This window comes from Eucyclogobius newberryi, unplaced genomic scaffold, assembly GCF_026437365.1.
Source record: "Eucyclogobius newberryi isolate DKJ021-1_F unplaced genomic scaffold, fEucNew1.0.hap1 SCAF_71, whole genome shotgun sequence".
Classification (NCBI taxonomy): Eukaryota; Metazoa; Chordata; class Actinopteri; order Gobiiformes; family Gobiidae; genus Eucyclogobius; species Eucyclogobius newberryi.
In genome coordinates, this window is record NW_027316401.1 from 417,317 (window position 1) to 443,114 (window position 25,798).

Consider the following 25,798-nt stretch of genomic DNA (forward strand, 5'->3'; position numbering starts at 1 on the left):
CTGGTCCTAAACTGGCCCTAAACTGGTCCTAAACTGGTCCAGAACTGGTGCTAAACTGGTCCAGAGCTGGTCCTAAACTGGTCCTAAACTGGCCCTAAACTGGTCCTAAACTGATCCTAAACTGATCCTAAACTGATCCTAAACTGGTCCTAAACTGGTCCTAAACTGGCCCTAAACTGGTCCTAAACTGGTCCTAAACTGGCCCTAAACTGGCCCTAAACTGGTCCTAAACTGATCCTAAACTGGTCCAGAGCTGGTCCTAAACTGGTCCTAAACTGGTCCAGAGCTGGTCCTAAACTGGACCTAAACTGGCCCTAAACTGGTCCTAAACTGATCCTAAACTGATCCTAAACTGATCCTAAACTGGTCCAGAACTGGTCCTAAACTGGTCCTAAACTGGTCCTAAACTGGCCCTAAACTGGCCCTAAACTGGCCCTAAACTGGTCCTAAACTGATTTTAAACTGGTCCTAAACTGGTCCAGAACTGGTCCTAAACTGGTCCTAAATTGGTCCAGAACTGGTTCTAAACTGGTCCTGAACTGGTCCAGAACTGGTCCTGAACTGGTCCAGAATTGGTCCTGAACTGGTCCAGACCTGGTCCAGACCTGGTCCTGAACTGGTCCTAAACTAGTCCAGAACTGTTGCTAAACTGGTCCTAAACTGGTCCAGAACTGGTTCAGAACTGGTCCAGAACTGGTGCTAAACTGGTCCTAAACTGGTCCAGAACTGGTCCAGAACTGGTCCAGAACTGGTCCTAGACTGGTCCAGAGCTGGTCCTAAACTGGTCCTAAACTTGTCGAACTGGTGCTAAACTGGTCCAGAACTGGTCCAGAACTGGTCCAGAACTGGTCCTAAACTGGTCCTTATTTGGTCCTGAACTGGTCCAGAACTGGTCCTGAACTGGTTCAGACCTGGTCCAGAACTGGTGCTAAACTGGTCCTGAACTGGTCCAGACCTGGTCCAGAACTGGTGCTAAACTGGTCCTGAACTGGTCCAGAATTGGTCCTGAACTCGTCCTGAACTGGTTCAGACCTGGTTCTAAACGAATCCTAAACGGGTCCTTAACTGGTCCAGAACTGGTCCAGAACTGGTGCTAAACTGGTCCTGAACTGGTCCAGAATTGGTCCTGAACTGTTCCAGACCTGGTCCTAAACTGGTCCAGAACTGGTCCAGAACTGGTCCAGAACTGGTGCTAAACTGGTCCAGAACTGGTCCTAAACTGGTCCTAAACTGGTCCTAGCCTAAACTGGTCCAGAACTGGTCCAGAACTGGTCCTAGACTGGTCCAGAGCTGGTCCTAAACTGGTCCTCAACTGGTCGAACTGGTGCTAAACTGGTGCTAAACTGGTCCAGAACTGGTCCTAAACTGGTCCTTATTTGGTCCTGAACTGGTCCAGACCTGGTCCAGAACTGGTTCTAAACGAATCCTAAACGGGTCCTTAACTGGTCCAGAACTGGTGCTAAACTGGTCCTGAACTGGTCCAGAATTGGTCCTGAACTGGTCCAGACCTGGTCCAGAACTGGTCCAGAATTGGTGCTAAACTGGTCCTAAACTGGTCCAGAACTGGTCCAGAACTGGTCCTAAACTGGTCCAGAACTGGTCCAGAACTGGTCCTAAACTGGTCCTAAACTGGTCCAGAACTGGTCCAGAACTGGTCCAGAACTGGTGCTAAACTGGTCCAGAACTGGTCCTAAACTGGTCCTAAACTGGTCGAACTGGTGCTAAACTGGTCCAGAACTGGTCCAGAACTGGTCCTAAACTGGTCCTTATTTGGTCCTAAACTTGTCCAGAACTAGTGCTAACCTGGTCCAGAACTGGTGCTAAACTTGTCCTCAACTGGTCGAACTGGTGCTAAACTGGTCCAGAACTGGTCCTAAACTGGTCTTTATTTGGTCCTGAACTGGTCCAGAACTGGTCCTGAACTGGTTCAGACCTGGTTCTAAACGGGTCCTAAACTGGTCCAGAGCTGGTCCTAAACTGGTCCTAAACTGGCCCTAAACTGGTCCTAAACTGATCCTAAACTGATCCTAAACTGGTCCAGAACTGGTGCTAAACTGGTCCAGAACTGGTCCTTATTTGGTCCTAAACTGGTCCAGAACTTGTGCTAAACTGGTCCTAAACTGGTCCTAAACTGGTCCAGAACTGGTCCAGAACTGGTCCTAAACTGGTCCAGAACTGGTCCAGAACTGGTCCTAAACTGGTCCTAAACTGGTCCAGAACTGGTCCAGAACTGGTCCAGAACTGGTGCTAAACTGGTCCAGAACTGGTCCTAAACTGGTCCTAAACTGGTCGAACTGGTGCTAAACTGGTCCAGAACTGGTCCAGAACTGGTCCTAAACTGGTCCTTATTTGGTCCTAAACTTGTCCAGAACTAGTGCTAACCTGGTCCAGAACTGGTGCTAAACTTGTCCAGAACTGGTCCTAAACTGGTCCTTATTTGGTCCTAAACTGGTCCAGAACTTGTGCTAAACTGGTCCTAAACTGGTCCTAAACTGGTCCTAAACTGGCCCTAAACTGGTCCTAAACTGGTCCAGAACTGGTCCTAAACTGGTCCTAAACTGGCCCTAAACTGGTCCTAAACTGGTCCAGAACTGGTGCTAAACTGGTCCTAAACTGGTCCAGAACTGGTCCTAAACTGGTCCTAAACTGGTCCAGAACTGGTCCTAAACTGGTCCTAAACTGGTCCTAAACTGGTCCTAAACTGGCCCTAAACTGGTCCTAAACTGGTCCAGAACTGGTGCTAAACTGGTCCTAAACTGGTCCAGAGCTGGTCCTAAACTGGCCCTAAACTGGTCCTAAACTGGCCCTAAACTGGCCCTAAACTGGTCCTAAACTGGTCCTAAACTGGCCCTAAACTGGCCCTAAACTGGTCCAGAACTGGCCCTAAACTGGTCCTAAACTGGTCCTAAACTGGTCCTAAACTGGCCCTAAACTGGTCCTAAACTGGTCCAGAACTGGTGCTAAACTGGTCCAGAGCTGGTCCTAAACTGGTCCTAAACTGGCCCTAAACTGGTCCTAAACTGATCCTAAACTGATCCTAAACTGATCCTAAACTGGTCCAGAACTGGTGCTAAACTGGTCCAGAACTGGTCCTAAACTGGTCCTAAACTGGTCGAACTGGTGCTAAACTGGTCCAGAACTGGTCCAGAACTGGTCCTAAACTGGTCCTTATTTGGTCCTAAACTTGTCCAGAACTAGTGCTAACCTGGTCCAGAACTGGTGCTAAACTTGTCCAGAACTGGTCCTAAACTGGTCCTTATTTGGTCCTAAACTGGTCCAGAACTTGTGCTAAACTGGTCCTAAACTGGTCCTAAACTGGTCCTAAACTGGCCCTAAACTGGTCCTAAACTGGTCCAGAACTGGTCCTAAACTGGTCCTAAACTGGCCCTAAACTGGTCCTAAACTGGTCCAGAACTGGTGCTAAACTGGTCCTAAACTGGTCCAGAACTGGTCCTAAACTGGTCCTAAACTGGTCCAGAACTGGTCCTAAACTGGTCCTAAACTGGTCCTAAACTGGTCCTAAACTGGCCCTAAACTGGTCCTAAACTGGTCCAGAACTGGTGCTAAACTGGTCCTAAACTGGTCCAGAGCTGGTCCTAAACTGGCCCTAAACTGGTCCTAAACTGGCCCTAAACTGGCCCTAAACTGGTCCTAAACTGGTCCTAAACTGGCCCTAAACTGGCCCTAAACTGGTCCAGAACTGGCCCTAAACTGGTCCTAAACTGGTCCTAAACTGGTCCTAAACTGGCCCTAAACTGGTCCTAAACTGGTCCAGAACTGGTGCTAAACTGGTCCAGAGCTGGTCCTAAACTGGTCCTAAACTGGCCCTAAACTGGTCCTAAACTGATCCTAAACTGATCCTAAACTGATCCTAAACTGGTCCTAAACTGGTCCTAAACTGGCCCTAAACTGGTCCTAAACTGGTCCTAAACTGGCCCTAAACTGGCCCTAAACTGGTCCTAAACTGATCCTAAACTGGTCCAGAGCTGGTCCTAAACTGGTCCTAAACTGGTCCAGAGCTGGTCCTAAACTGGACCTAAACTGGCCCTAAACTGGTCCTAAACTGATCCTAAACTGATCCTAAACTGATCCTAAACTGGTCCAGAACTGGTCCTAAACTGGTCCTAAACTGGTCCTAAACTGGCCCTAAACTGGCCCTAAACTGGCCCTAAACTGGTCCTAAACTGATTTTAAACTGGTCCTAAACTGGTCCAGAACTGGTCCTAAACTGGTCCTAAATTGGTCCAGAACTGGTTCTAAACTGGTCCTGAACTGGTCCAGAACTGGTCCTGAACTGGTCCAGAATTGGTCCTGAACTGGTCCAGACCTGGTCCAGACCTGGTCCTGAACTGGTCCTAAACTAGTCCAGAACTGTTGCTAAACTGGTCCTAAACTGGTCCAGAACTGGTTCAGAACTGGTCCAGAACTGGTGCTAAACTGGTCCTAAACTGGTCCAGAACTGGTCCAGAACTGGTCCAGAACTGGTCCTAGACTGGTCCAGAGCTGGTCCTAAACTGGTCCTAAACTTGTCGAACTGGTGCTAAACTGGTCCAGAACTGGTCCAGAACTGGTCCAGAACTGGTCCTAAACTGGTCCTTATTTGGTCCTGAACTGGTCCAGAACTGGTCCTGAACTGGTTCAGACCTGGTCCAGAACTGGTGCTAAACTGGTCCTGAACTGGTCCAGACCTGGTCCAGAACTGGTGCTAAACTGGTCCTGAACTGGTCCAGAATTGGTCCTGAACTCGTCCTGAACTGGTTCAGACCTGGTTCTAAACGAATCCTAAACGGGTCCTTAACTGGTCCAGAACTGGTCCAGAACTGGTGCTAAACTGGTCCTGAACTGGTCCAGAATTGGTCCTGAACTGTTCCAGACCTGGTCCTAAACTGGTCCAGAACTGGTCCAGAACTGGTCCAGAACTGGTGCTAAACTGGTCCAGAACTGGTCCTAAACTGGTCCTAAACTGGTCCTAGCCTAAACTGGTCCAGAACTGGTCCAGAACTGGTCCTAGACTGGTCCAGAGCTGGTCCTAAACTGGTCCTCAACTGGTCGAACTGGTGCTAAACTGGTGCTAAACTGGTCCAGAACTGGTCCTAAACTGGTCCTTATTTGGTCCTGAACTGGTCCAGACCTGGTCCAGAACTGGTTCTAAACGAATCCTAAACGGGTCCTTAACTGGTCCAGAACTGGTGCTAAACTGGTCCTGAACTGGTCCAGAATTGGTCCTGAACTGGTCCAGACCTGGTCCAGAACTGGTCCAGAATTGGTGCTAAACTGGTCCTAAACTGGTCCAGAACTGGTCCAGAACTGGTCCAGAACTGGTGCTAAACTGGTCCAGAACTGGTCCTAAACTGGTCCAGAACTGTGGTTTTGTACTTTTACACTTTAATCTGCAAAATATACTCCTTTGTCTTAAAAATGTCTCCTGTTTATAGATCCTAATGTCTGCTCTGTGGGACCAGGACTAAAGCAGGACTAAACCAGGACTAAAGCAGGACTAAACCAGGACTGAACCAGGACTAAACCAGGACTAAACCAGGACTAATCCAGGACTAAACCAGGACTAAACCAGGACTAAACCAGGACTAAACCAGGACTAAACCAGGACTAATCCAGGACTAAATCAGGACTAAACCAGGACTAAACCAGGACTAAACCAGGACTAAAGCAGGACTAAACCAGGACTGAACCAGGACTAAACCAGGACTAAAGCAGGACTAAACCAGGACTAAACCAGGACTAAACCAGGACTAAACCAGGACTAATCCAGGACTAAACCAGGACTAAACCAGGACTAAACCAGGACTAAAGCAGGACTAAACCAGGACTAAACCAGGACTAAACCAGGACTAAGCCAGGACTAAACCAGGACAAAACCAGGACTAAACCAGGACTAAACCAGGACTGAACCAGGACTGAACCAGGACTAAACCTGGACTAAACCAGGACTAAACCAGGACTAAACCAGGACTAAACCAGGACTAAACCAGGACAAAACCAGGACTAAACCAGGACTAAACCAGGACTAAACCAGGACTAAACCAGGAGCTCTGTCATGTCTTTCCTGTCCAGTTTCAGTGAGATTCTAGACTTTAATCTCGTCCTGGTCTTAGTCCTGGTCTTTGTCCTGGTCTGGACTTTGGACCTGACAAGTCCTGGTTCAGTTCCTGTGATCCACAACAGAGAGACGGAGCTGAACCAGTTCCTGCTGAAGACCTGTCCTCTGCTGTCCCAGCCGTGAGTATCTGCTGCTGCTGCTGCTGCTGCCACTGACCCTGCCACTGACCCTGCCACTGACCCTGCCACTGACCCTGCCCCACCCCTGTCCAGGCTGAACCCGGCCTTCTTTAGTCTTTCACGCTGCAGTGAGACTTACACCATGTGACACGCGTCAGTGAAGCAGAGGATTTTCAGACTCACTGTTACATTTGGAGGACAAAGTTCAATCCATTTCAAATAACTCCATTTTCTCTTATTTTTATTTTGAACAAAGAAATCAAATCATGTCAGATCCTCCTCTTCAGCTCAAACCAATTTATATATATATATATATATATATATATATATATATATATATATATATATATATATATTATATATGACACATGCATACCTCACACAGCTGCAGTTCTGTGAGGGATGGTCTCAGGGGCCCCTCCTTGGCTCTTCTCTGGTGGTAGATCAGGGCCTGTAGGGGCGTGTCATCCCATGTAGGGGCGTGTCCTCCCATGTAGGGGCGTGTCCTCCCATGTAGGGGCGTGTCCTCCCATGTAGGGGCGTGTCCTCTCATGTAGGGGCGTGTCCTCCGATGTAGGGGCGTGTCCTCCCATGTAGGGGCGTGTCCTCTCATGTAGGGGCGTGTCCTCCCATGTAGGGGCGTGTCCTCCCATGTAGGGGCGTGTCCTCCCATGTAGGGGCGTGTCCTCATCATCCTCTGTTCCTCATTGTCTGAGACATTCACTGAGCACGTCCTCTGTAGGAGGAGAGCCTTGTCCTTGATGTTCTTATGGAGCTTGGCTCTCACACTCAGTAGTCCCGCCTCCTTCCTTACGGCTAGTGTCTAGTCTCAGGGTGCTAGTGTCTAGTCTCAGGGTGCTAGTGTCCAGTCTCAGGGTGCTAGTGTCCAGTCTCAGGGTGCTAGTGTACAGTTTCAGGGTGCTAGTGTACAGTCTCAGGGTGCTAGTGTCCAGTCTCAGGGTGCTAGTGTCCAGTCTCAGGGTGCTAGTGTCCAGTCTTAGGGTGCTAGTGTACAGTCTCAGGGTGCTAGTGTACAGTCTCAGGGTGCTAGTGTACAGTCTCAGGGTGCTAGTGTACAGTCTCAGGGTGCTAGTGTCCAGTCTCAGGGTGCTAGTGTCCAGTCTCAGGGTGCTAGTGTACAGTCTCAGGGTGCTAGTGTCCAGTCTCAGGGTGCTAGTGTCCAGTCTCAGGGTGCTAGTGTACAGTCTCAGGGTGCTAGTGTCCAGTCTCAGGGTGCTAGTGTACAGTCTCAGGGTGCTAGTGTCCAGTCTTAGGGTGCTAGTGTACAGTCTCAGGGTGCTAGTGTCCAGTCTCAGGGTGCTAGTGTCCAGTCTCAGGGTGCTAGTGTCCAGTCTCAGGGTGCTAGTGTACAGTCTCAGGGTGCTAGTGTACAGTCTCAGGGTGCTAGTGTCCATTCTCAGGGTGCTAGTGTCCAGTCTCAGGGTGCTAGTGTCCAGTCTTAGGGTGCTAGTGTACAGTCTCAGGGTGCTAGTGTACAGTCTCAGGGTGCTAGTGTACAGTCTCAGGGTGCTAGTGTACAGTCTCAGGGTGCTAGTGTCCAGTCTCAGGGTGCTAGTGTCCAGTCTCAGGGTGCTAGTGTCCAGTCTCAGGGTGCTAGTGTACAGTCTCAGGGTGCTAGTGTCCAGTCTCAGGGTGCTAGTGTCCAGTCTCAGGGTGCTAGTGTCCAGTCTCAGGGTGCTAGTGTACAGTCTCAGGGTGCTAGTGTACAGTCTCAGGGTGCTAGTGTCCAGTCTCAGGGTGCTAGTGTCCAGTCTCAGGGTGCTAGTGTCCAGTCTCAGGGTGCTAGTGTCCAGTCTCAGGGTGCTAGTGTACAGTCTCAGGGTGCTAGTGTCCAGTCTCAGGGTGCTAGTGTACAGTCTCAGGGTGCTAGTATACAGTCTCAGGGTGCTAGTGTCCAGTCTCATGGTGCTAGTGTACAGTCTCAGGGTGCTAGTGTACAGTCTCAGGGTGCTAGTGTCCAGTCTCAGGGTGCTAGTGTACAGTCTCAGGGTGCTAGTGTCCAGTCTCAGGGTGCTAGTGTACAGTCTCAGGGTGCTAGTGTACAGTCTCAGGGTGCTAGTGTCCAGTCTCAGGGTGCTAGTGTACAGTCTCAGGGTGCTAGTGTCCAGTCTCAGGGTGCTAGTGTACAGTCTCAGGGTGCTAGTGTACAGTCTCAGGGTGCTAGTGTCCAGTCTCAGGGTGCTAGTGTCCAGTCTCAGGGTGCTAGTGTCCAGTCTCAGGGTGCTAGTGTACAGTCTCAGGGTGCTAGTGTCCAGTCTCAGGGTGCTAGTGTACAGTCTCAGGGTGCTAGTGTACAGTCTCAGGGTGCTAGTGTACAGTCTCAGGGTGCTAGTGTCCAGTCTCAGGGTGCTAGTGTACAGTCTCAGGGTGCTAGTGTCCAGTCTCAGGGTGCTAGTGTACAGTCTCAGGGTGCTAGTGTCCAGTCTCAGGGTGCTAGTGTCCAGTCTCAGGGTGCTAGTGTCCAGTCTCAGGGTGCTAGTGTCCAGTCTCAGGGTGCTAGTGTCCAGTCTCAGGGTGCTAGTGTACAGTCTCAGGGTGCTAGTGTCCAGTCTCAGGGTGCTAGTGTACAGTCTCAGGGTGCTAGTGTACAGTCTCAGGGTGCTAGTGTACAGTCTCAGGGTGCTAGTGTACAGTCTCAGGGTGCTAGTGTCCAGTCTCAGGGTGCTAGTGTACAGTCTCAGGGTGCTAGTGTCCAGTCTCAGGGTGCTAGTGTACAGTCTCAGGGTGCTAGTGTCCAGTCTCAGGGTGCTAGTGTACAGTCTCAGGGTGCTAGTGTCCAGTCTCAGGGTGCTAGTGTACAGTCTCAGGGTGCTAGTGTCCAGTCTCAGGGTGCTAGTGTACAGTCTCAGGGTGCTAGTGTCCAGTCTCAGGGTGCTAGTGTACAGTCTCAGGGTGGTCAGGAGCTTTCATGTCTTAACATCTGTGGTCTGTATCTCCTCCTGCAGGGTCTGATCACTGGCAGGGCGTGGCTCAGGGTCTGATCACTGGCAGGGCGTGGCTCAGGGTCTGATCACTGGCAGGGCGTGGCTCAGGGTCTGATCACTGGCAGGGCGTGGCTCAGGGTCTGATCACTGGCAGGGCGTGGCTCAGGGTCTGATCACTGGCAGGGCGTGGCTCAGGGTCTGATCACTGGCAGGGCGTGGCTCAGGGTCTGATCACTGGCAGGGCGTGGCTCAGGGTCTGATCACTGGCAGGGCGTGGCTCAGGGTCTGATCACTGGCAGGGCGTGGCTCAGGGTCTGATCACTGGCAGGGCGTGGCCATTGAGCTGCTTCAGGACTTGCCTCACTCGTTGTAGATATTTGGCCAGAGCTTCTTTCCTTGTTTCCTCTTCGTTGTGAGATTCTCTGGTCCTTGTAGCTGTCCTCCCAGGTGTGTCAGGTGTGTCAGGTGTGTCAGGTGTGTCAGGTGTGTCAGGTGTTTCAGGTGTGTCAGGTGTGTCAGGTGTGTCAGGTGTGTCAGGTGTGTCAGGTGTTTCAGGTGTGTCAGGTGTGTCAGGTGTGTCAGGTGTGTCAGGTGTGTCAGGTGTTTCAGGTGTGTCAGGTGTGTCAGGTGTGTCAGGTGTGTCAGGTGTTTCAGGTGTGTCAGGTGTGTCAGGTGTGTCAGGTGTGTCAGGTGTTTCAGGTGTGTCAGGTGTGTCAGGTGTGTCAGGTGTGTCAGGTGTGTCAGGTGTTTCAGGTGTGTCAGGTGTGTCAGGTGTGTCAGGTGTGTCAGGTGTGTCAGGTGTTTCAGGTGTGTCAGGTGTGTCAGGTGTGTCAGGTGTTTCAGGTGTGTCAGGTGTGTCAGGTGTGTCAGGTGTGTCAGGTGTTTCAGGTGTGTCAGGTGTGTCAGGTGTTTCAGGTGTGTCAGGTGTGTCAGGTGTGTCAGGTGTGTCAGGTGTTTCAGGTGTGTCAGGTGTGTCAGGTGTGTCAGGTGTTTCAGGTGTGTCAGGTGTGTCAGGTGTGTCAGGTGTTTCAGGTGTGTCAGGTGTTTCAGGTGTTTCAGGTGTGTCAAGTGTGTCAGGTGTGTCAGGTGTGACAGGTAATTCAGGTGTGTCAGGTGTCAGGTGTTTCAGGTGTGCCAGGTGTTTCAGGTTTGCAGGTGTTTCAGGTGTGTCAGGTGTGTCAGGTGTTTCAGGTGTGTCAGTTGTTTCAGGTGTTTCAGTTGTGTCAGGTGTTTCAGGTGTGTCAGGTGTGTCAGGTGTTTCAGGTGTTTCAGGTGTGTCAGGTGTGTCAGGTGTGTCAGGTGTGACAGGTGTGTCAGGTTTGTCAGGTGTTTCAGGTGTGTCAGGTTTGTCAGGTGTGTCAGGTGTGTCAGGTTTGTCAGTTGGACCAGGTGTTTCAGGTGTGTCAGGTGTGTCAGGTGTGTCAGGTGTGTCAGGTGTTTCAGGTGTGTCAGGTGTGTCAGGTGTGTCAAGTGTGTCAAGTGTGTCAAGTGTGTCAGGTGTGTCAGGTGTGTCAGGTGTTTCAGGTGTGTCAGGTGTGTCAGGTGTTTTAGTTGTTTCAGGTGTTTCAGGTGTGTCAGGTGTGTCAAGTGTGTCAAGTGTGTCAAGTGTGTCAAGTGTGTCAGGTGTGTCAGGTGTTTCAGGTGTGTCAGTTGTGTCAGGTGTTTTAGGTGTTTTAGTTGTTTCAGGTGTGTCAGGTGTGTCAGGTGTGTCAGGTGTGTCAGGTGTGTCAGGTGTGTCAGGTGTGTCAGGTGTTTCAGGTGTGTCAGGTGTGTCAGGTGTGTCAGGTGTGTCAGGTGTATCAGGTGTGTCATGTGTGTCAGGTGTGTCAGGTGTGTCAGGTGTGTCAGGTGTGTCAGCTGTGTCAGGTGTTTCAGGTGTTTCAGGTGTTGCAGGTTTTGCAGGTGTGTCAGGTGTTTCAGGTGTGTCAGGTGTGTCAGGTGTGTCAGGTGTGTCAGCTGTGTCAGGTGTTTCAGGTGTTGCAGGTTTTGCAGGTGTGTCAGGTGTTTCAGGTGTGTCAGTTGTGTCAGGTGTTTTAGGTGTTTTAGTTGTTTCAGGTGTGTCAGGTGTGTCAGGTGTGTCAGGTGTGTCAGGTGTGTCAGGTGTTTCAGGTTTGTCAGGTGTGTCAGGTGTGTCAGGTGTGTCAGGTGTGTCAGGTGTGTCAGGTGTTTCAGGTGTGTCAGGTGTGTCAGGTGTGTCAGGTGTGTCAGGTGTCAGGTGTATCAGGTGTGTCAGGTGTGTCAGGTGTGTCAGGTGTGTCAGGTGTTTCAGGTGTTTCAGGTGTTTCAGGTGTTGCAGGTTTTGCAGGTGTGTCAGGTGTTTCAGGTGTATCAGGTGTGTCAGGTGTGTCAGGTGTGTCAGGTGTGTCAGCTGTGTCAGGTGTTTCAGGTGTTACAGGTGTTGCAGGTTTTGCAGGTGTGTCAGGTGTGTCAGCTGTGTCAGGTGTTTCAGGTGTTTCAGGTTTTGCAGGTGTGTCGGGTGTGTCGGGTGTTTCGGGTGTGTCAGGTGTGTCAGGTGTTTCAGGTGTTTCGGGTGTGTCGGGTGTGTCAGGTGTGTCAGGTGTGACAGGTGTTTCAGGTGTGTCAGGTGTTTCAGGTGTGTCAGGTGTTTCAGGTGTTTCAGGTGTGTCAAGTGTGTCAAGTGTGTCAGGTGTGTCAGGTGTGACAGGTATTTCAGGTGTGTCAGGTGTCAGGTGTTTCAGGTGTGCCAGGTGTTTCAGGTTTGTCAGGTGTTTCAGGTGTGTCAGGTGTGTCAGGTGTTTCAGGTGTGTCAGTTGTTTCAGGTGTTTCAGTTGTGTCAGGTGTTTCAGGTGTGTCAGGTGTGTCAGGTGTTTCAGGTGTTTCAGGTGTGTCAGGTGTGTCAGGTGTGACAGGTGTGTCAGGTTTGTCAGGTGTTTCAGGTGTGTCAGGTTTGTCAGGTGTGTCAGGTGTGTCAGGTTTGTCAGTTGGACCAGGTGTTTCAGGTGTGTCAGGTGTGTCAGGTGTGTCAGGTGTGTCAGGTGTTTCAGGTGTGTCAGGTGTGTCAAGTGTGTCAAGTGTGTCAAGTGTGTCAAGTGTGTCAAGTGTGTCAAGTGTGTCAGGTGTGTCAGGTGTTTCAGGTGTTTCAGGTGTGTCAGGTGTGTCAGGTGTTTTAGGTGTTTTAGTTGTTTCAGGTGTGTCAGGTGTGTCAGGTGTGTCAGGTGTGTCAGGTGTGTCAGGTGTGTCAGGTGTTTCAGGTGTGTCAGGTGTGTCATGTGTGTCAGGTGTGTCAGGTGTGTCAGGTGTGTCAGGTGTGTCAGCTGTGTCAGGTGTTTCAGGTGTTTCAGGTGTTGCAGGTTTTGCAGGTGTGTCAGGTGTTTCAGGTGTTTCAGGTGTGTCAGGTGTGTCAGGTGTGTCAGGTGTGTCAGGTGTGTCAGGTGTTTCAAGTGTTGCAGGTGTTGCAGGTTTTGCAGGTGTGTCAGGTGTGTCAGGTGTTTCAGGTGTGTCAAGTGTGTCAAGTGTGTAAGGTGTGTCAGGTGTGTCAGGTGTGTCAGGTGTGTCAGGTGTCAGGTGTATCAGGTGTTTCAGGTGTGTCAGGTGTGTCAGGTGTGTCAGGTGTGTCGGGTGTTTCAGGTGTTGCAGGTTTTGCAGGTGTGTCAGGTGTTTCAGGTGTTTCAGGTGTTTCAGGTGTGTCAAGTGTGTCAGGTGTGTCAGGTGTGTCAAGTGTGTCAGGTGTTTCAGGTGTTTCAGGTGTGCCAGGTGTTTCAGGTGTGTCAGGTGTGTCAGGTGTTTCAGGTGCTTCAGGTGTGTCGGGTGTGTCGGGTGTCTCAGGTGTGTCAGGTGTTTCAGGTGTTTCGGGTGTGTCGGGTGTGTCAGGTGTGTCAGGTGTGACAGGTGTTTCAGGTGTGTCAGGTGTTTCAGGTGTGTCAGGTGTTTCAGGTGTTTCAGGTGTGTCAAGTGTGTCAAGTGTGTCAAGTGTGTCAGGTGTGTCAGGTGTGACAGGTATTTCAGGTGTGTCAGGTGTCAGGTGTTTCAGGTGTGCCAGGTGTTTCAGGTTTGTCAGGTGTTTCAGGTGTGTCAGGTGTGTCAGGTGTTTCAGGTGTGTCAGTTGTTTCAGGTGTTTCAGTTGTGTCAGGTGTTTCAGGTGTGTCAGGTGTGTCAGGTGTTTCAGGTGTGTCAGGTGTGTCAGGTGTGACAGGTGTGTCAGGTTTGTCAGGTGTTTCAGGTGTGTCAGGTTTGTCAGGTGTGTCAGGTGTGTCAGGTTTGTCAGTTGGACCAGGTGTTTCAGGTGTGTCAGGTGTGTCAGGTGTGTCAGGTGTGTCAGGTGTTTCAGGTGTGTCAGGTGTGTCAGGTGTGTCAAGTGTGTCAAGTGTGTCAAGTGTGTCAAGTGTGTCAAGTGTGTCAAGTGTGTCAGGTGTTTCAGGTGTTTCAGGTGTGTCAGGTGTGTCAGGTGTTTTAGGTGTTTTAGTTGTTTCAGGTGTGTCAGGTGTGTCAGGTGTGTCAGGTGTGTCAGGTGTGTCAAGTGTGTCAAGTGTGTCAAGTGTGTCAAGTGTGTCAGGTGTGTCAGGTGTTTCAGGTGTTTCAGGTGTGTCAGGTGTGTCAGGTGTTTTAGGTGTTTTAGTTGTTTCAGGTGTGTCAGGTGTGTCAGGTGTGTCAGGTGTGTCAGGTGTGTCAGGTGTGTCAGGTGTGTCAGGTGTTTCAGGTGTGTCAGGTGTGTCAGGTGTGTCAGGTGTGTCAGGTGTATCAGGTGTGTCAGGTGTGTCAGGTGTGTCAGGTGTGTCAGGTGTGTCAGCTGTGTCAGGTGTTTCAGGTGTTTCAGGTGTTGCAGGTTTTGCAGGTGTGTCAGGTGTTTCAGGTGTGTCAGGTGTGTCAGGTGTGTCAGGTGTGTCAGCTGTGTCAGGTGTTTCAGGTGTTGCAGGTTTTGCAGGTGTGTCAGGTGTTTCAGGTGTGTCAGTTGTGTCAGGTGTTTTAGGTGTTTTAGTTGTTTCAGGTGTGTCAGGTGTGTCAGGTGTGTCAGGTGTGTCAGGTGTGTCAGGTGTTTCAGGTTTGTCAGGTGTGTCAGGTGTGTCAGGTGTGTCAGGTGTGTCAGGTGTGTCAGGTGTTTCAGGTGTGTCAGGTGTGTCAGGTGTGTCAGGTGTGTCAGGTGTCAGGTGTATCAGGTGTGTCAGGTGTGTCAGGTGTGTCAGGTGTGTCAGGTGTTTCAGGTGTTTCAGGTGTTTCAGGTGTTGCAGGTTTTGCAGGTGTGTCAGGTGTTTCAGGTGTATCAGGTGTGTCAGGTGTGTGAGGTGTGTCAGGTGTGTCAGCTGTGTCAGGTGTTTCAGGTGTTTCAGGTGTTGCAGGTTTTGCAGGTGTGTCAGGTGTGTCAGCTGTGTCAGGTGTTTCAGGTGTTTCAGGTTTTGCAGGTGTGTCGGGTGTGTCGGGTGTTTCGGGTGTGTCAGGTGTGTCAGGTGTGTCAGGTGTGTCAGGTGTTTTAGGTGTTTTAGTTGTTTCAGGTATGTCAGGTGTGTCAGGTGTGTCAGGTGTGTCAAGTGTGTCAAGTGTGTCAAGTGTGTCAAGTGTGTCAAGTGTGTCAGGTGTCTCAGGTGTCAGGTGTTTCAGGTGTGTCAGGTGTGTCAGGTGTTTTAGTTGTTTCAGGTATGTCAGGTGTGTCAGGTGTTTCAGGTGTGTCAGGTCTTTCAGGTGTGTCAGGTGTGTCAGGTGTGTCAGGTGTTTCAGGTGTGTCAGGTGTGTCAGGTGTGTCAGGTGTGTCAGGTGTGTCAGCTGTGTCAGGTGTTTCAGGTGTGTCAGGTGTGTCAGGTGTATCAGGTGTGTCAGGTGTGTCAGGTGTGTCAGTTGTGTCAGGTGTGTCAGGTGTTTAAGGTGTTGCAGGTTTTGCAGGTTTTGCAGGTGTGTCAGGTGTTTCAGGTGTTTCAGGTGTGTCAGGTGTGTCAGGTGTGTCAGGTGTGTCAGGTGTGTCAAGTGTGTCAGGTGTTTCAGGTGTTTCAGGTGTGCCAGGTGTTTCAGGTTTTCAGGTGTGTCAGGTGTTTCAGGTGTTTCAGGTGTGTCGGGTGTGTCGGGTGTGTCAGGTGTGTCAGGTGTGTCAGGTGTTTCAGGTGTGTCAGGTTTGTCAAGTGTTTCAGGTGTTTCAGGTGTGTCAGGTGTGTCAGGTGTGTCAGGTGTGTCAGGTGTTTCATGTGTTTCAGGTGTGTCAGGTGTTTCAGGTGTGTCAGGTGTTTCAGGTGTGTCAGGTGTGTCAGGTGTGTCAGTTGTGTCGGGTGTGTCGGGTGTGTCGGGTGTGTCGGGTGTGTCGGGTGTTTCGGGTGTGTCGGGTGTGTCGGGTGTGTCGGGTGTTTCAGGTGTGTCAGGTGTGTCAGGTGTTTCAGGTGCGTCGGGTGCGTCGGGTGTTTCAGGTGTGTCAGGTGTTTCAGGTGTTTCAGGTGTTTCGAGTTTGTCGGGTGTGTCGGGTGTTTCGGGTGTTTCGGGTGTTTCAGGTGTTTCAGGTGTGTCAGGTGTGTCAGGTTTGTCAAGTGTGTCAGGTGTGTCAGGTGTGTCAGGTGTGTCAGGTGTGTCAGGTGTGTCAGGTGTGTCAAGTGTGTCAGGTGTGTCAGGTGTGTCAGGTGTGTCAGGTGTGTCAGGTTTGTCAGGTATGTCAGGTATGTCAGGTGTGTCGGGTGTGTCGGGTGTTTCGGGTTTGTCGGGTGTTTTGGGTGTCGGGTGTGTCAGGTGTGTCAGGTGTTTCAGGTGTTTCAGGTGTGTCAGGTGTTTCAGGTGTGTCAGGTATGCCAGGTGTGCCAGGTGTGTCAGGTGTTTCAGGTGTTGCAGGTTTTGCAGGTGTGTCAGGTGTGTCAGGTGTGTCAAGTGTGTCAAGTGTGTCAGGTGTGTCAGGTCTGACAGGTGTTTCAGGTGTGTCAGGTGTCAGGTGTTTCAGGTGTGCCAGGTATTTCAGGTTTGTCAGGTGTTTCAGGTGTGTCAGGTGTTTCAGGTGTGTCAGGTGTTTCAGGTGTGTCAGGTGTTTCAGGTGTGTCAGTTGTTTCAGGTGTTTCAGGTGTTTCAGTTGTGTCAGGTGTTTCAGGTGTGTCAGGTGTTTCAGGTGTGTCAGGTGTGTCAGGTGTGTCATGTGTGACAGGTGTGTCATGTGTGTCAGGTGTTTCATGTGTGTCAGGTGTTTCAGGTGTGTCAGGTTTGTCAGGTGTGTCAGGTGTGTCAGGTGTGTCAGGTGTTTCAGGTGTGTCAGGTGTGTCAGGTGTGTCAGGTGTGTCAGGTGTTTCAGGTGTGTCAGGTGTGTCAGGTGTGTCAAGTGTGTCAGGTGTGTCAAGTGTGTCAAGTGTGTCAGGTGTGTCAGGTGTCAGGTGTTTCAGGTGTGTCAGGTGTGTCAGGTGTTTTAGGTGTTTTAGTTGTTTCAGGTGTGTCAGGTGTGTCAGGTGCGTCAGGTGCGTCAGGTGTTTCAGGTGTTTCAGGTGTTTCAGGTGTTGCAGGTTTTGCAGGTGTGTCAGGTGTTTCAGGTGTGTCAGGTGTGTCAGGTGTGTCAGGTGTGTCAAGTGTGTCAGGTGTTTCAGGTGTTTCAGGTGTGCCAGGTCTTTCAGGTTTTTCAGGTGTGTCGGGTGTTTCGGGTGTGTCGGGTGTGTCGGGTGTGTCAGGTGTGTCAGGTGTGTCAGGTGTTTTAGGTGTTTTAGTTGTTTCAGGTGTGTCAGGTGTGTCAAGTGTGTCAAGTGTGTCAAGTGTGTCAAGTGTGTCAAGTGTGTCAGGTGTCTCAGGTGTCAGGTGTTTCAGGTGTGTCAGGTGTTTTAGTTGTTTCAGGTATGTAAGGTGTGTCAGGTGTTTCAGGTGTGTCAGGTGTTTCAGGTGTGTCAGGTGTGTCAGGTGTGTCAGGTGTTTCAGGTGTGTCAGGTGTGTCAGGTGTGTCAGGTGTGTCAGGTGTGTCAGGTGTTTCAGGTGTGTCAGGTGTGTCAGGTGTCAGGTGTATCAGGTGTATCAGGTGTGTCAGGTGTGTCAGGTGTTTCAGGTGTGTCAGTTGTGTCAGGTGTGTCAGGTGTTTCAGGTGTTTAAGGTGTTGCAGGTTTTGCAGGTGTGTCAGGTGTTTCAGGTGTGTCAGGTGTGTCAGGTGTGTCAGGTGTGTCAGGTGTGTCAAGTGTGTCAGGTGTTTCAGGTGTTTCAGGTTTTCAGGTGTGTCAGGTGTTTCAGGTGTTTCAGGTGTGTCGGGTGTGTCGGGTGTGTCAGGTGTGTCAGGTGTTTCAGGTGTGTCAGGTTTGTCAAGTGTTTCAGGTGTTTCAGGTGTGTCAGGTGTGTCAGGTGTGTCAGGTGTTTCATGTGTTTCAGGTGTGTCAGGTGTTTCAGGTGTGTCAGGTGTTTCAGGTGTGTCAGGTGTGTCAGGTGTGTCAGTTGTGTCGGGTGTGTCGGGTGTGTCGGGTGTGTCGGGTGTTTCAGGTGTGTCAGGTGTGTCAGGTGTTTCAGGTGCGTCGGGTGCGTCGGGTGTTTCAGGTGTGTCAGGTTTGTCAAGTGTTTCAGGTATTTCAGGTGTGTCAGGTGTGTCAGGTGTGTCAGGTGTTTCATGTGTTTCAGGTGTGTCAGGTGTTTCAGGTGTGTCAGGTGTTTCAGGTGTGTCAGGTGTGTCAGGTGTGTCAGTTGTGTCAGGTGTGTCGGGTGTGTCGGGTGTGTCGGGTGTTTCGGGTGTGTCGGGTGTGTCGGGTGTGTCGGGTGTGTCAGGTGTTTCAGGTGTGTCAGGTGTGTCAGGTGTTTCAGGTGCGTCGGGTGCGTCGGGTGTTTCAGGTGTGTCAGGTGTTTCAGGTGTTTCGAGTGTGTCGGGTGTGTCGGGTGTGTCGGGTGTGTCGGGTGTGTCGGGTGTGTCGGGTGTGTCAGGTGTGTCAGGTGTATCAGGTGTTTCAGGTGTGACAGGTGTGTCAGGTGTGTCAGGTGTTTTAGGTGTGTCAGGTGTTTCAGGTGTGTCAGGTGTTCCAGGTGTGTCAGGTGTTTCGGGTGTGTCGGGTGTTTCGGGTGTTTCAGGTGTTTCAGGTGTGTCAGGTGTGTCAGGTGTGTCAGGTGTTTCAGGTGTGTCAGGTGTGTCAGGTGTGTCAGGTGTTTCAGGTGCGTCGGGTGCGTAGGGTGCGTCGGGTGTTTCAGGTGTGTCAGGTGTTTCAGGTGTTTCGGGTTTTTCGAGTGTGTCGGGTGTGTCGGGTGTTTCGGGTGTGTCGGGTGTGTCGGGTGTGTCGGGTGTGTCATGTGTGTCAGGTGTTTCAGGTGTGTCAGGTGTGTCAGGTGTGTCAGGTGTGTCAGGTGTGACAGGTGTGTCAGGTGTGTCAGGTGTTTCAGGTGTGTCAGGTGTGTCAGGTGTTTCAGGTGTGTCAGGTGTTTCAGGTGTTTCAGGTGTTTCAGGTGCGTCAGGTGCTTCAGGTGTTTCAGGTGTTTCAGGTGCGTCAGTTGTTTCAGGTGCGTCAGGTTTGTCAGGTTTGTCAGGTTTGTCAGGTTTGTCAGGTGTGTCAGGTGTTTCAGGTGTGTCAGGTATGTCAGGTATGTCGGGTGTGTCGGGTGTGTCGGGTGTTTCGGGTTTGTCGGGTGTTTTGGGTGTCGGGTGTGTCAGGTGTGTCAGGTGTGTCAGGTGTTTCAGGTGTTTCAGGTGTGTCAGGTGTTTCAGGTGTGTCAGGTGTTTCAGGTGTGTCAGTTGTGTCAGGTCTGTCAGGTGTGTCAGGTGTTGCAGGATTTGCAGGTTTTGCAGGTGTGTCAGGTGTGTCAGGTGTGTCAAGTGTGTCAAGTGTGTCAAGTGTGTCAGGTGTGTCAGGTCTGACAGGTGTTTCAGGTGTGTCAGGTGTCAGGTGTTTCAGGTGTGCCAGGTATTTCAGGTTTGTCAGGTGTTTCAGGTGTGTCAGGTGTTTCAGGTGTGTCAGTTGTTTCAGGTGTTTCAGTTGTGTCAGGTGTTTCAGGTGTGTCAGGTGTTTCAGGTGTTTCAGGTGTTTCAGGTGTTTCAGGTGTTTCAGGTGTGTCAGGTTTGTCAGGTTTGTCAGGTGTGTCAGGTGTGTCAAGTGTGTCAGGTGTGTCAAGTGTGTCAAGTGTGTCAAGTGTGTCAGGTGTGTCAGGTGTGTCAGGTGTGTCAGGTGTCAGGTGTGTCAGGTGTGTCAGGTGCGTCAGGTGCGTCAGGTGCGTCAGGTGTTTCAGGTGCGTCAGGTGTTTCAGGTGTTTCAGTTGTGTCAGGTGTTTCAGGTGTGTCAGGTGTTTCAGGTGTTTCAGGTGTTTCAGGTGTTTCAGGTGTTTCAGGTGTTTCAGGTGTGTCAGGTTTGTCAGGTTTGTCAGGTGTGTCAAGTGTGTCAAGTGTGTCAAGTGTGTCAAGTGTGTCAAGTGTGTCAAGTGTGTCAAGTGTGTCAGGTGTGTCAGGTGTGTCAGGTGTGTCAGGTGTCAGGTGTGTCAGGTGTGTCAGGTGCGTCAGGTGCGTCAGGTGCGTCAGGTGTTTCAGGTGCGTCAGGTGTTGCAGGTGTTGCAGGTGTGTCAGGTGTGTCAGGTGTGTCAAGTGTGTCAAGTGTGTCAAGTGTGTCAAGTGTGTCAAGTGTGTCGGGTGTGTCGGGTGTGTCGGGTGTGTCGGGTGTGTCGGGTGTGTCGGGTGTGTCGGGTGTGTCGGGTGTCGAGAGGCCCAGAGAGAAGCCCAGTCACATCCTCTAGAGTACTTCACTGAGAGTACTTCACTGAGAGTACTTCACTGAGAGTACTTCACTGAGAGTACTTCACTGAGAGTACTTCACTGAGAGTACTTCACTGAGCCGCTGTAATGGGCTTCAGGGTCGCGATGGCCGAGTGGGTGTATTTCTGACATTAAAGGGTGTATATGTGACATTAAAGGGTGTATATGTGACATTAAAGGGTGTATATGTGACATTAAAGGGTGTATATGTGACATTAAAGGGTGTGTCTGACATTAAAGGGTGTATATGTGACATTAAAGGGTGTGTATGACATTAAAGGGTGTATATGTGACATTAAAGGGTGTGTATGACATTAAAGGGTGTATATGTGACATTAAAGGGTGTGTATGACATTAAAGGGTGTGTATGACATTAAAGGGTGTATATGTGACATTAAAGGGTGTGTATGACATTAAAGGGTGTATATGTGACATTAAAGGGTGTGTATGACATTAAAGGGTGTATATGTGACATTAAAGGGTATATTTCTGACATTAAAGGGTGTATATGTGACAGTAAAGGGTGTACATGTGACATTAAAGGGTGTATATGTGACATTAAAGGGTGTATATGTGACATTGAAGGGTGTGTATGACATTAAAGGGTGTATATGTGACATTAAAGGGTGTGTATGACATTAAAGGGTGTATATGTGACATTAAAGGGTGTGTATGACATTAAAGGGTGTATATGTGACATTAAAGGGTATATTTGTGACATTAAAGGGTGTATATGTGACATTAAAGGGTGTATTTGTGACATTAAAGGGTGTATATGTGACATTAAAGGGTGTGTATGACATTAAAGGGTGTATATGTGACATTAAAGGGTATATTTGTGACATTAAAGGGTGTATATGTGACATTAAAGGGTGTATTTGTGACATTAAAGGGTGTATATGTGACATTAAAGGGTGTATATGTGACATTAAAGGGTGTGTATGACATTAAAGGGTGTGTATGACATTAAAGGGTGTATATGTGACATTAAAGGGTGTGTATGACATTAAAGGGTGTATATGTGACATTAAAGGGTGTGTATGACATTAAAGGGTGTATATGTGACATTAAAGGGTGTATATGTGACATTAAAGGGTGTATATGTGACATTAAAGGGTGTGTATGACATTAAAGGGTGTATATGTGACATTAAAGGGTGTATATGTGACATTAAAGGGTGTATATGTGACATTAAAGGGTGTATATGTGACATTAAAGGGTGTATATGTGACAAAAAAGGGTGTGTCTGACATTAAAGGGTGTATATGTGACATTAAAGGGTGTGTATGACATTAAAGGGTGTATATGTGACATTAAAGGGTGTGTATGACATTAAAGGGTGTATATGTGACATTAAAGGGTGTGTATGACATTAAAGGGTGTGTATGACATTAAAGGGTGTATATGTGACATTAAAGGGTGTGTATGACATTAAAGGGTGTATATGTGACATTAAAGGGTGTGTATGACATTAAAGGGTGTATATGTGACATTAAAGGGTATATTTCTGACATTAAAGGGTGTATATGTGACAGTAAAGGGTGTACATGTGACATTAAAGGGTGTATATGTGACATTAAAGGGTGTATATGTGACATTGAAGGGTGTGTATGACATTAAAGGGTGTATATGTGACATTAAAGGGTGTGTATGACATTAAAGGGTGTATATGTGACATTAAAGGGTGTGTATGACATTAAAGGGTGTATATGTGACATTAAAGGGTATATTTGTGACATTAAAGGGTGTATATGTGACATTAAAGGGTGTATTTGTGACATTAAAGGGTGTATATGTGACATTAAAGGGTGTGTATGACATTAAAGGGTGTATATGTGACATTAAAGGGTATATTTGTGACATTAAAGGGTGTATATGTGACATTAAAGGGTGTATTTGTGACATTAAAGGGTGTATATGTGACATTAAAGGGTGTATATGTGACATTAAAGGGTGTGTATGACATTAAAGGGTGTGTATGACATTAAAGGGTGTATATGTGACATTAAAGGGTGTGTATGACATTAAAGGGTGTATATGTGACATTAAAGGGTGTGTATGACATTAAAGGGTGTATATGTGACATTAAAGGGTGTATATGTGACATTAAAGGGTGTATATGTGACATTAAAGGGTGTGTATGACATTAAAGGGTGTATATGTGACATTAAAGGGTGTATATGTGACATTAAAGGGTGTATATGTGACATTAAAGGGTGTATATGTGTTGACTCTCGTCCCCAGGTACGTGGCTCCGTTGTGGGGCCGCAGTGGTCATGTCCAGACGTGGCTCTACGCTCTGATTGGTCGGTTTGGAGCCCCCAGTCCAAAAGGGGAGGAGCTTCTGATGAGACTGAGTAATGGATCCACGGCCTCCTTCAAACTGTTCATCCCCAGCGCCCCCCACAGGCCGACAGGTGCAGCTGTCCCTGCTGCTGTTTGTCCTGTGACGTTTTAAAGTGTGTCTCAGTCTTAAGTCTCTGGTTCTGTTTGTCCTGTGCCGTCCTAAAGTGTCTCTCAGTGACACTTCCTCTTTATCAGTCCAAACTCTGACTTGATATCGTGCTAAAGAGCCGTGTTTCAACTGATGCTAACGACTGTGTGGAGCCTTAGCAACACAGAGCTAACGTAGCACGTTAGCAACACAAAGCTAACGTAGCACGTTAGCAACACAGAGCTAACGTAGCACGTTAGCTTCAGCTGTTTCCTGTTTCTGGCCACGCGGCACTGGCTTTGTCCAGAGCCACAGTCTGATGTGCCCAGGTCATGATGCTTGTGTATCTGCAGATGACCTGACGGTGGCGCTGTGCCCAGGTCATGATGCTTGTGTTTCTGCAGATGACCTGACGGTGGCGCTGTGCCCAGGTCATGATGCTTGTGTTTCTGCAGATGACCTGACGGTGGCGCTGTGCCCAGGTCATGATGCTTGTGTTTCTGCAGATGACCTGACGGTGGCGCTGTGCCCAGGTCATGATGCTTGTGTTTCTGCAGATGACCTGACGGTGGCGCTGTGCCCAGGTCATGATGCTTGTGTATCTGCAGATGACCTGACGGTGGCGCTGTGCCCAGGTCATGATGCTTGTGTTTCTGCAGATGACCTGACGGTGGCGCTGTGCCCAGGTCATGATGCTTGTGTTTCTGCAGATGACCTGACGGTGGCGCTGTGCCCAGGTCATGATGCTTGTGTTTCTGCAGATGACCTGACGGTGGCACTGTGCCCAGGTCATGACGCTTGTGTTTCTGCAGATGACCTGACGGTGGCGCTGTGCCCTGGTCATGACGCTTGTGTTTCTGCAGATGACCTGACGGTGGCACTGTGCCCAGGTCATGACGCTTGTGTATCTGCAGATGACCTGACGGTGGCGCTGTGCCCAGGTCATGACGCTTGTGTATCTGCAGATGACCTGACGGTGGCGCTGTGCCCAGGTCATGACGCTTGTGTTTCTGCAGATGACCTGACGGTGGCGCTGTGCCCAGGTCATGACGCTTGTGTTTCTGCAGATGACCTGACGGTGGCGCTGTGCCCAGGTCATGACGCTTGTGTTTCTGCAGATGACCTGACGGTGGCGCTGTGCCCTGGTCATGACGCTTGTGTTTCTGCAGATGACCTGACGGTGGCGCTGTGCCCAGGTCATGACGCTTGTGTTTCTGCAGATGACCTGACGGTGGCGCTGTGCCCTGGTCATGCCGCTTGTGTATCTGCAGATGACCTGACGGTGGCGCTGTGCCCAGGTCATGACGCTTGTGTATCTGCAGATGACCTGACGGTGGCGCTGTGCCCAGGTCATGACGCTTGTGTTTCTGCAGATGACCTGACGGTGGCGCTGTGCCCAGGTCATGACGCTTGTGTTTCTGCAGATGACCTGACGGTGGCGCTGTGCCCAGGTCATGACGCTTGTGTTTCTGCAGATGACCTGACGGTGGCGCTGTGCCCAGGTCATGATGCTTGTGTTTCTGCAGATGACCTGACGGTGGCGCTGTGCCCTGGTCATGATGCTTGTGTTTCTGCAGATGACCTGACGGTGGCGCTGTGCCCTGGTCATGATGCTTGTGTTTCTGCAGATGACCTGACGGTGGCGCTGTGCCCAGGTCATGATGCTTGTGTTTCTGCAGATGACCTGACGGTGGCGCTGTGCCCAGGTCATGACGCTTGTGTTTCTGCAGATGACCTGACGGTGGCGCTGTGCCCAGGTCATGACGCTTGTGTATCTGCAGATGACCTGACGGTGGCGCTGTGCCCAGGTCATGACGCTTGTGTTTCTGCAGATGACCTGACGGTGGCGCTGTGCCCAGGTCATGACGCTTGTGTATCTGCAGATGACCTGACGGTGGCGCTGTGCCCAGGTCATGACGCTTGTGTATCTGCAGATGACCTGACGGTGGCGCTGTGCCCAGGTCATGACGCTTGTGTTTCTGCAGATGACCTGACGGTGGCGCTGTGCCCAGGTCATGACGCTTGTGTTTCTGCAGATGACCTGACGGTGGCGCTGTGCCCAGGTCATGACGCTTGTGTTTCTGCAGATGACCTGACGGTGGCACTGTGCCCAGGTCATGACGCTTGTGTTTCTGCAGATGACCTGACGGTGGCACTGTGCCCAGGTCATGACGCTTGTGTATCTGCAGATGACCTGACGGTGGCGCTGTGCCCAGGTCATGACGCTTGTGTATCTGCAGATGACCTGACGGTGGCGCTGTGCCCAGGTCATGACGCTTGTGTTTCTGCAGATGACCTGACGGTGGCGCTGTGCCCTGGTCATGACGCTTGTGTTTCTGCAGATGACCTGACGGTGGCGCTGTGCCCAGGTCATGACGCTTGTGTTTCTGCAGATGACCTGACGGTGGCGCTGTGCCCAGGTCATGACGCTTGTGTTTCTGCAGATGACCTGACGGTGGCGCTGTGCCCTGGTCATGATGCTTGTGTATCTGCAGATGACCTGACGGTGGCGCTGTGCCCAGGTCATGACGCTTGTGTATCTGCAGATGACCTGACGGTGGCGCTGTGCCCAGGTCATGATGCTTGTGTTTCTGCAGATGACCTGACGGTGGCGCTGTGCCCAGGTCATGATGCTTGTGTTTCTGCAGATGACCTGACGGTGGCGCTGTGCCCAGGTCATGATGCTTGTGTTTCTGCAGATGACCTGACGGTGGCGCTGTGCCCAGGTCATGATGCTTGTGTTTCTGCAGATGACCTGACGGTGGCGCTGTGCCCTGGCTTCTGTAACCACAGTGAGCAGAGGTACGTTCGCTCCTTTGTGGACTTCGCTCTGGGACAAGGACTGCGCTGTGCTGTGCTCAACCTGCTGGGGGCGCCACCCAACATCGCCCTGACCACACCTCGAGTCTTCAGCTACGGTACGACTCTGGTTTAGTCCTGGTTTAGTCCTGGTTTAGTCCTGGTTTAGTCCTGGTTTAGTCCTGGTTTAGTCCTGGTTTAGTCCTGGTTTTGACCTGGTTTAGACCTGGTTTAGTCCTGGTTTAGTCCTGGTTTAGTCCTGGTTTAGTCCTGGTTATGTCCTTCTTTAGGCCTGTTTTAACCCTGTTCTCTTCAGGCTGCACTCAGGGCTTTGGGGCCATGGTCCAGACCCTGAAGACCCGATTCCCTCGGACCCGGCTGGTCCTGGTCGGGTTCAGTCTCGGAGGAAACGTTGTGTGTAAATATCTGGGTGAAGACCGGACTCACCAAGACCGGGTTCTGTGTGGACTCAGTGTGTGCCAAGGCTACAGCGCCTCCAGGTCAGGACCCAGTTAGTCCTGCTTTAGTCCTGCTTTAGTCCTGGTTTAGTCCTGCTTTAGACCTGCTTTAGTCCTGCTTTAGTTCTGCTTTAGACCTGCTTTTCATGTGACGCCGGCAGAGGTCATGTGACGCCGGCAAAGGTCATGTGACGCCGGCAGATGTCATGTGACGCCGGCAGAGGTCATGTGACGCCGGCAGAGGTCATGTGACGCCGGCAAAGGTCATGTGACGCCGGCAGATGTCATGTGACGCCGGCAGAGGTCATGTGACGCCGGCAAAGGTCAT

At 50.5% G+C, this 25,798-nt stretch overlaps 1 protein-coding gene across 2 annotated transcripts; it reads left to right on the forward strand.

Annotated features, from left to right (window-relative positions):
• Positions 1 to 5,418: 5,418 nt before the first annotated feature.
• On the forward strand, positions 5,419 to 25,561 carry LOC140350549 (monoacylglycerol lipase ABHD2-like). Of its 2 annotated transcripts, none has more exons than XM_072436134.1 (4): positions 5,419 to 6,237; positions 22,024 to 22,196; positions 24,940 to 25,131; positions 25,329 to 25,561. In XM_072436134.1, the coding sequence occupies exons 1-4, from the start codon at positions 6,056 to 6,058 to the stop codon at positions 25,526 to 25,528; spliced, it is 747 nt and encodes a 248-aa protein (XP_072292235.1). In that variant the 5' UTR covers positions 5,419 to 6,055; the 3' UTR covers positions 25,529 to 25,561. The 2 variants fall into 2 exon arrangements, with proteins under 2 accessions (XP_072292235.1, XP_072292236.1); XM_072436135.1 differs by having other exon boundaries at positions 5,420 to 6,237; positions 24,964 to 25,131.
• Positions 25,562 to 25,798: the final 237 nt, after the last annotated feature.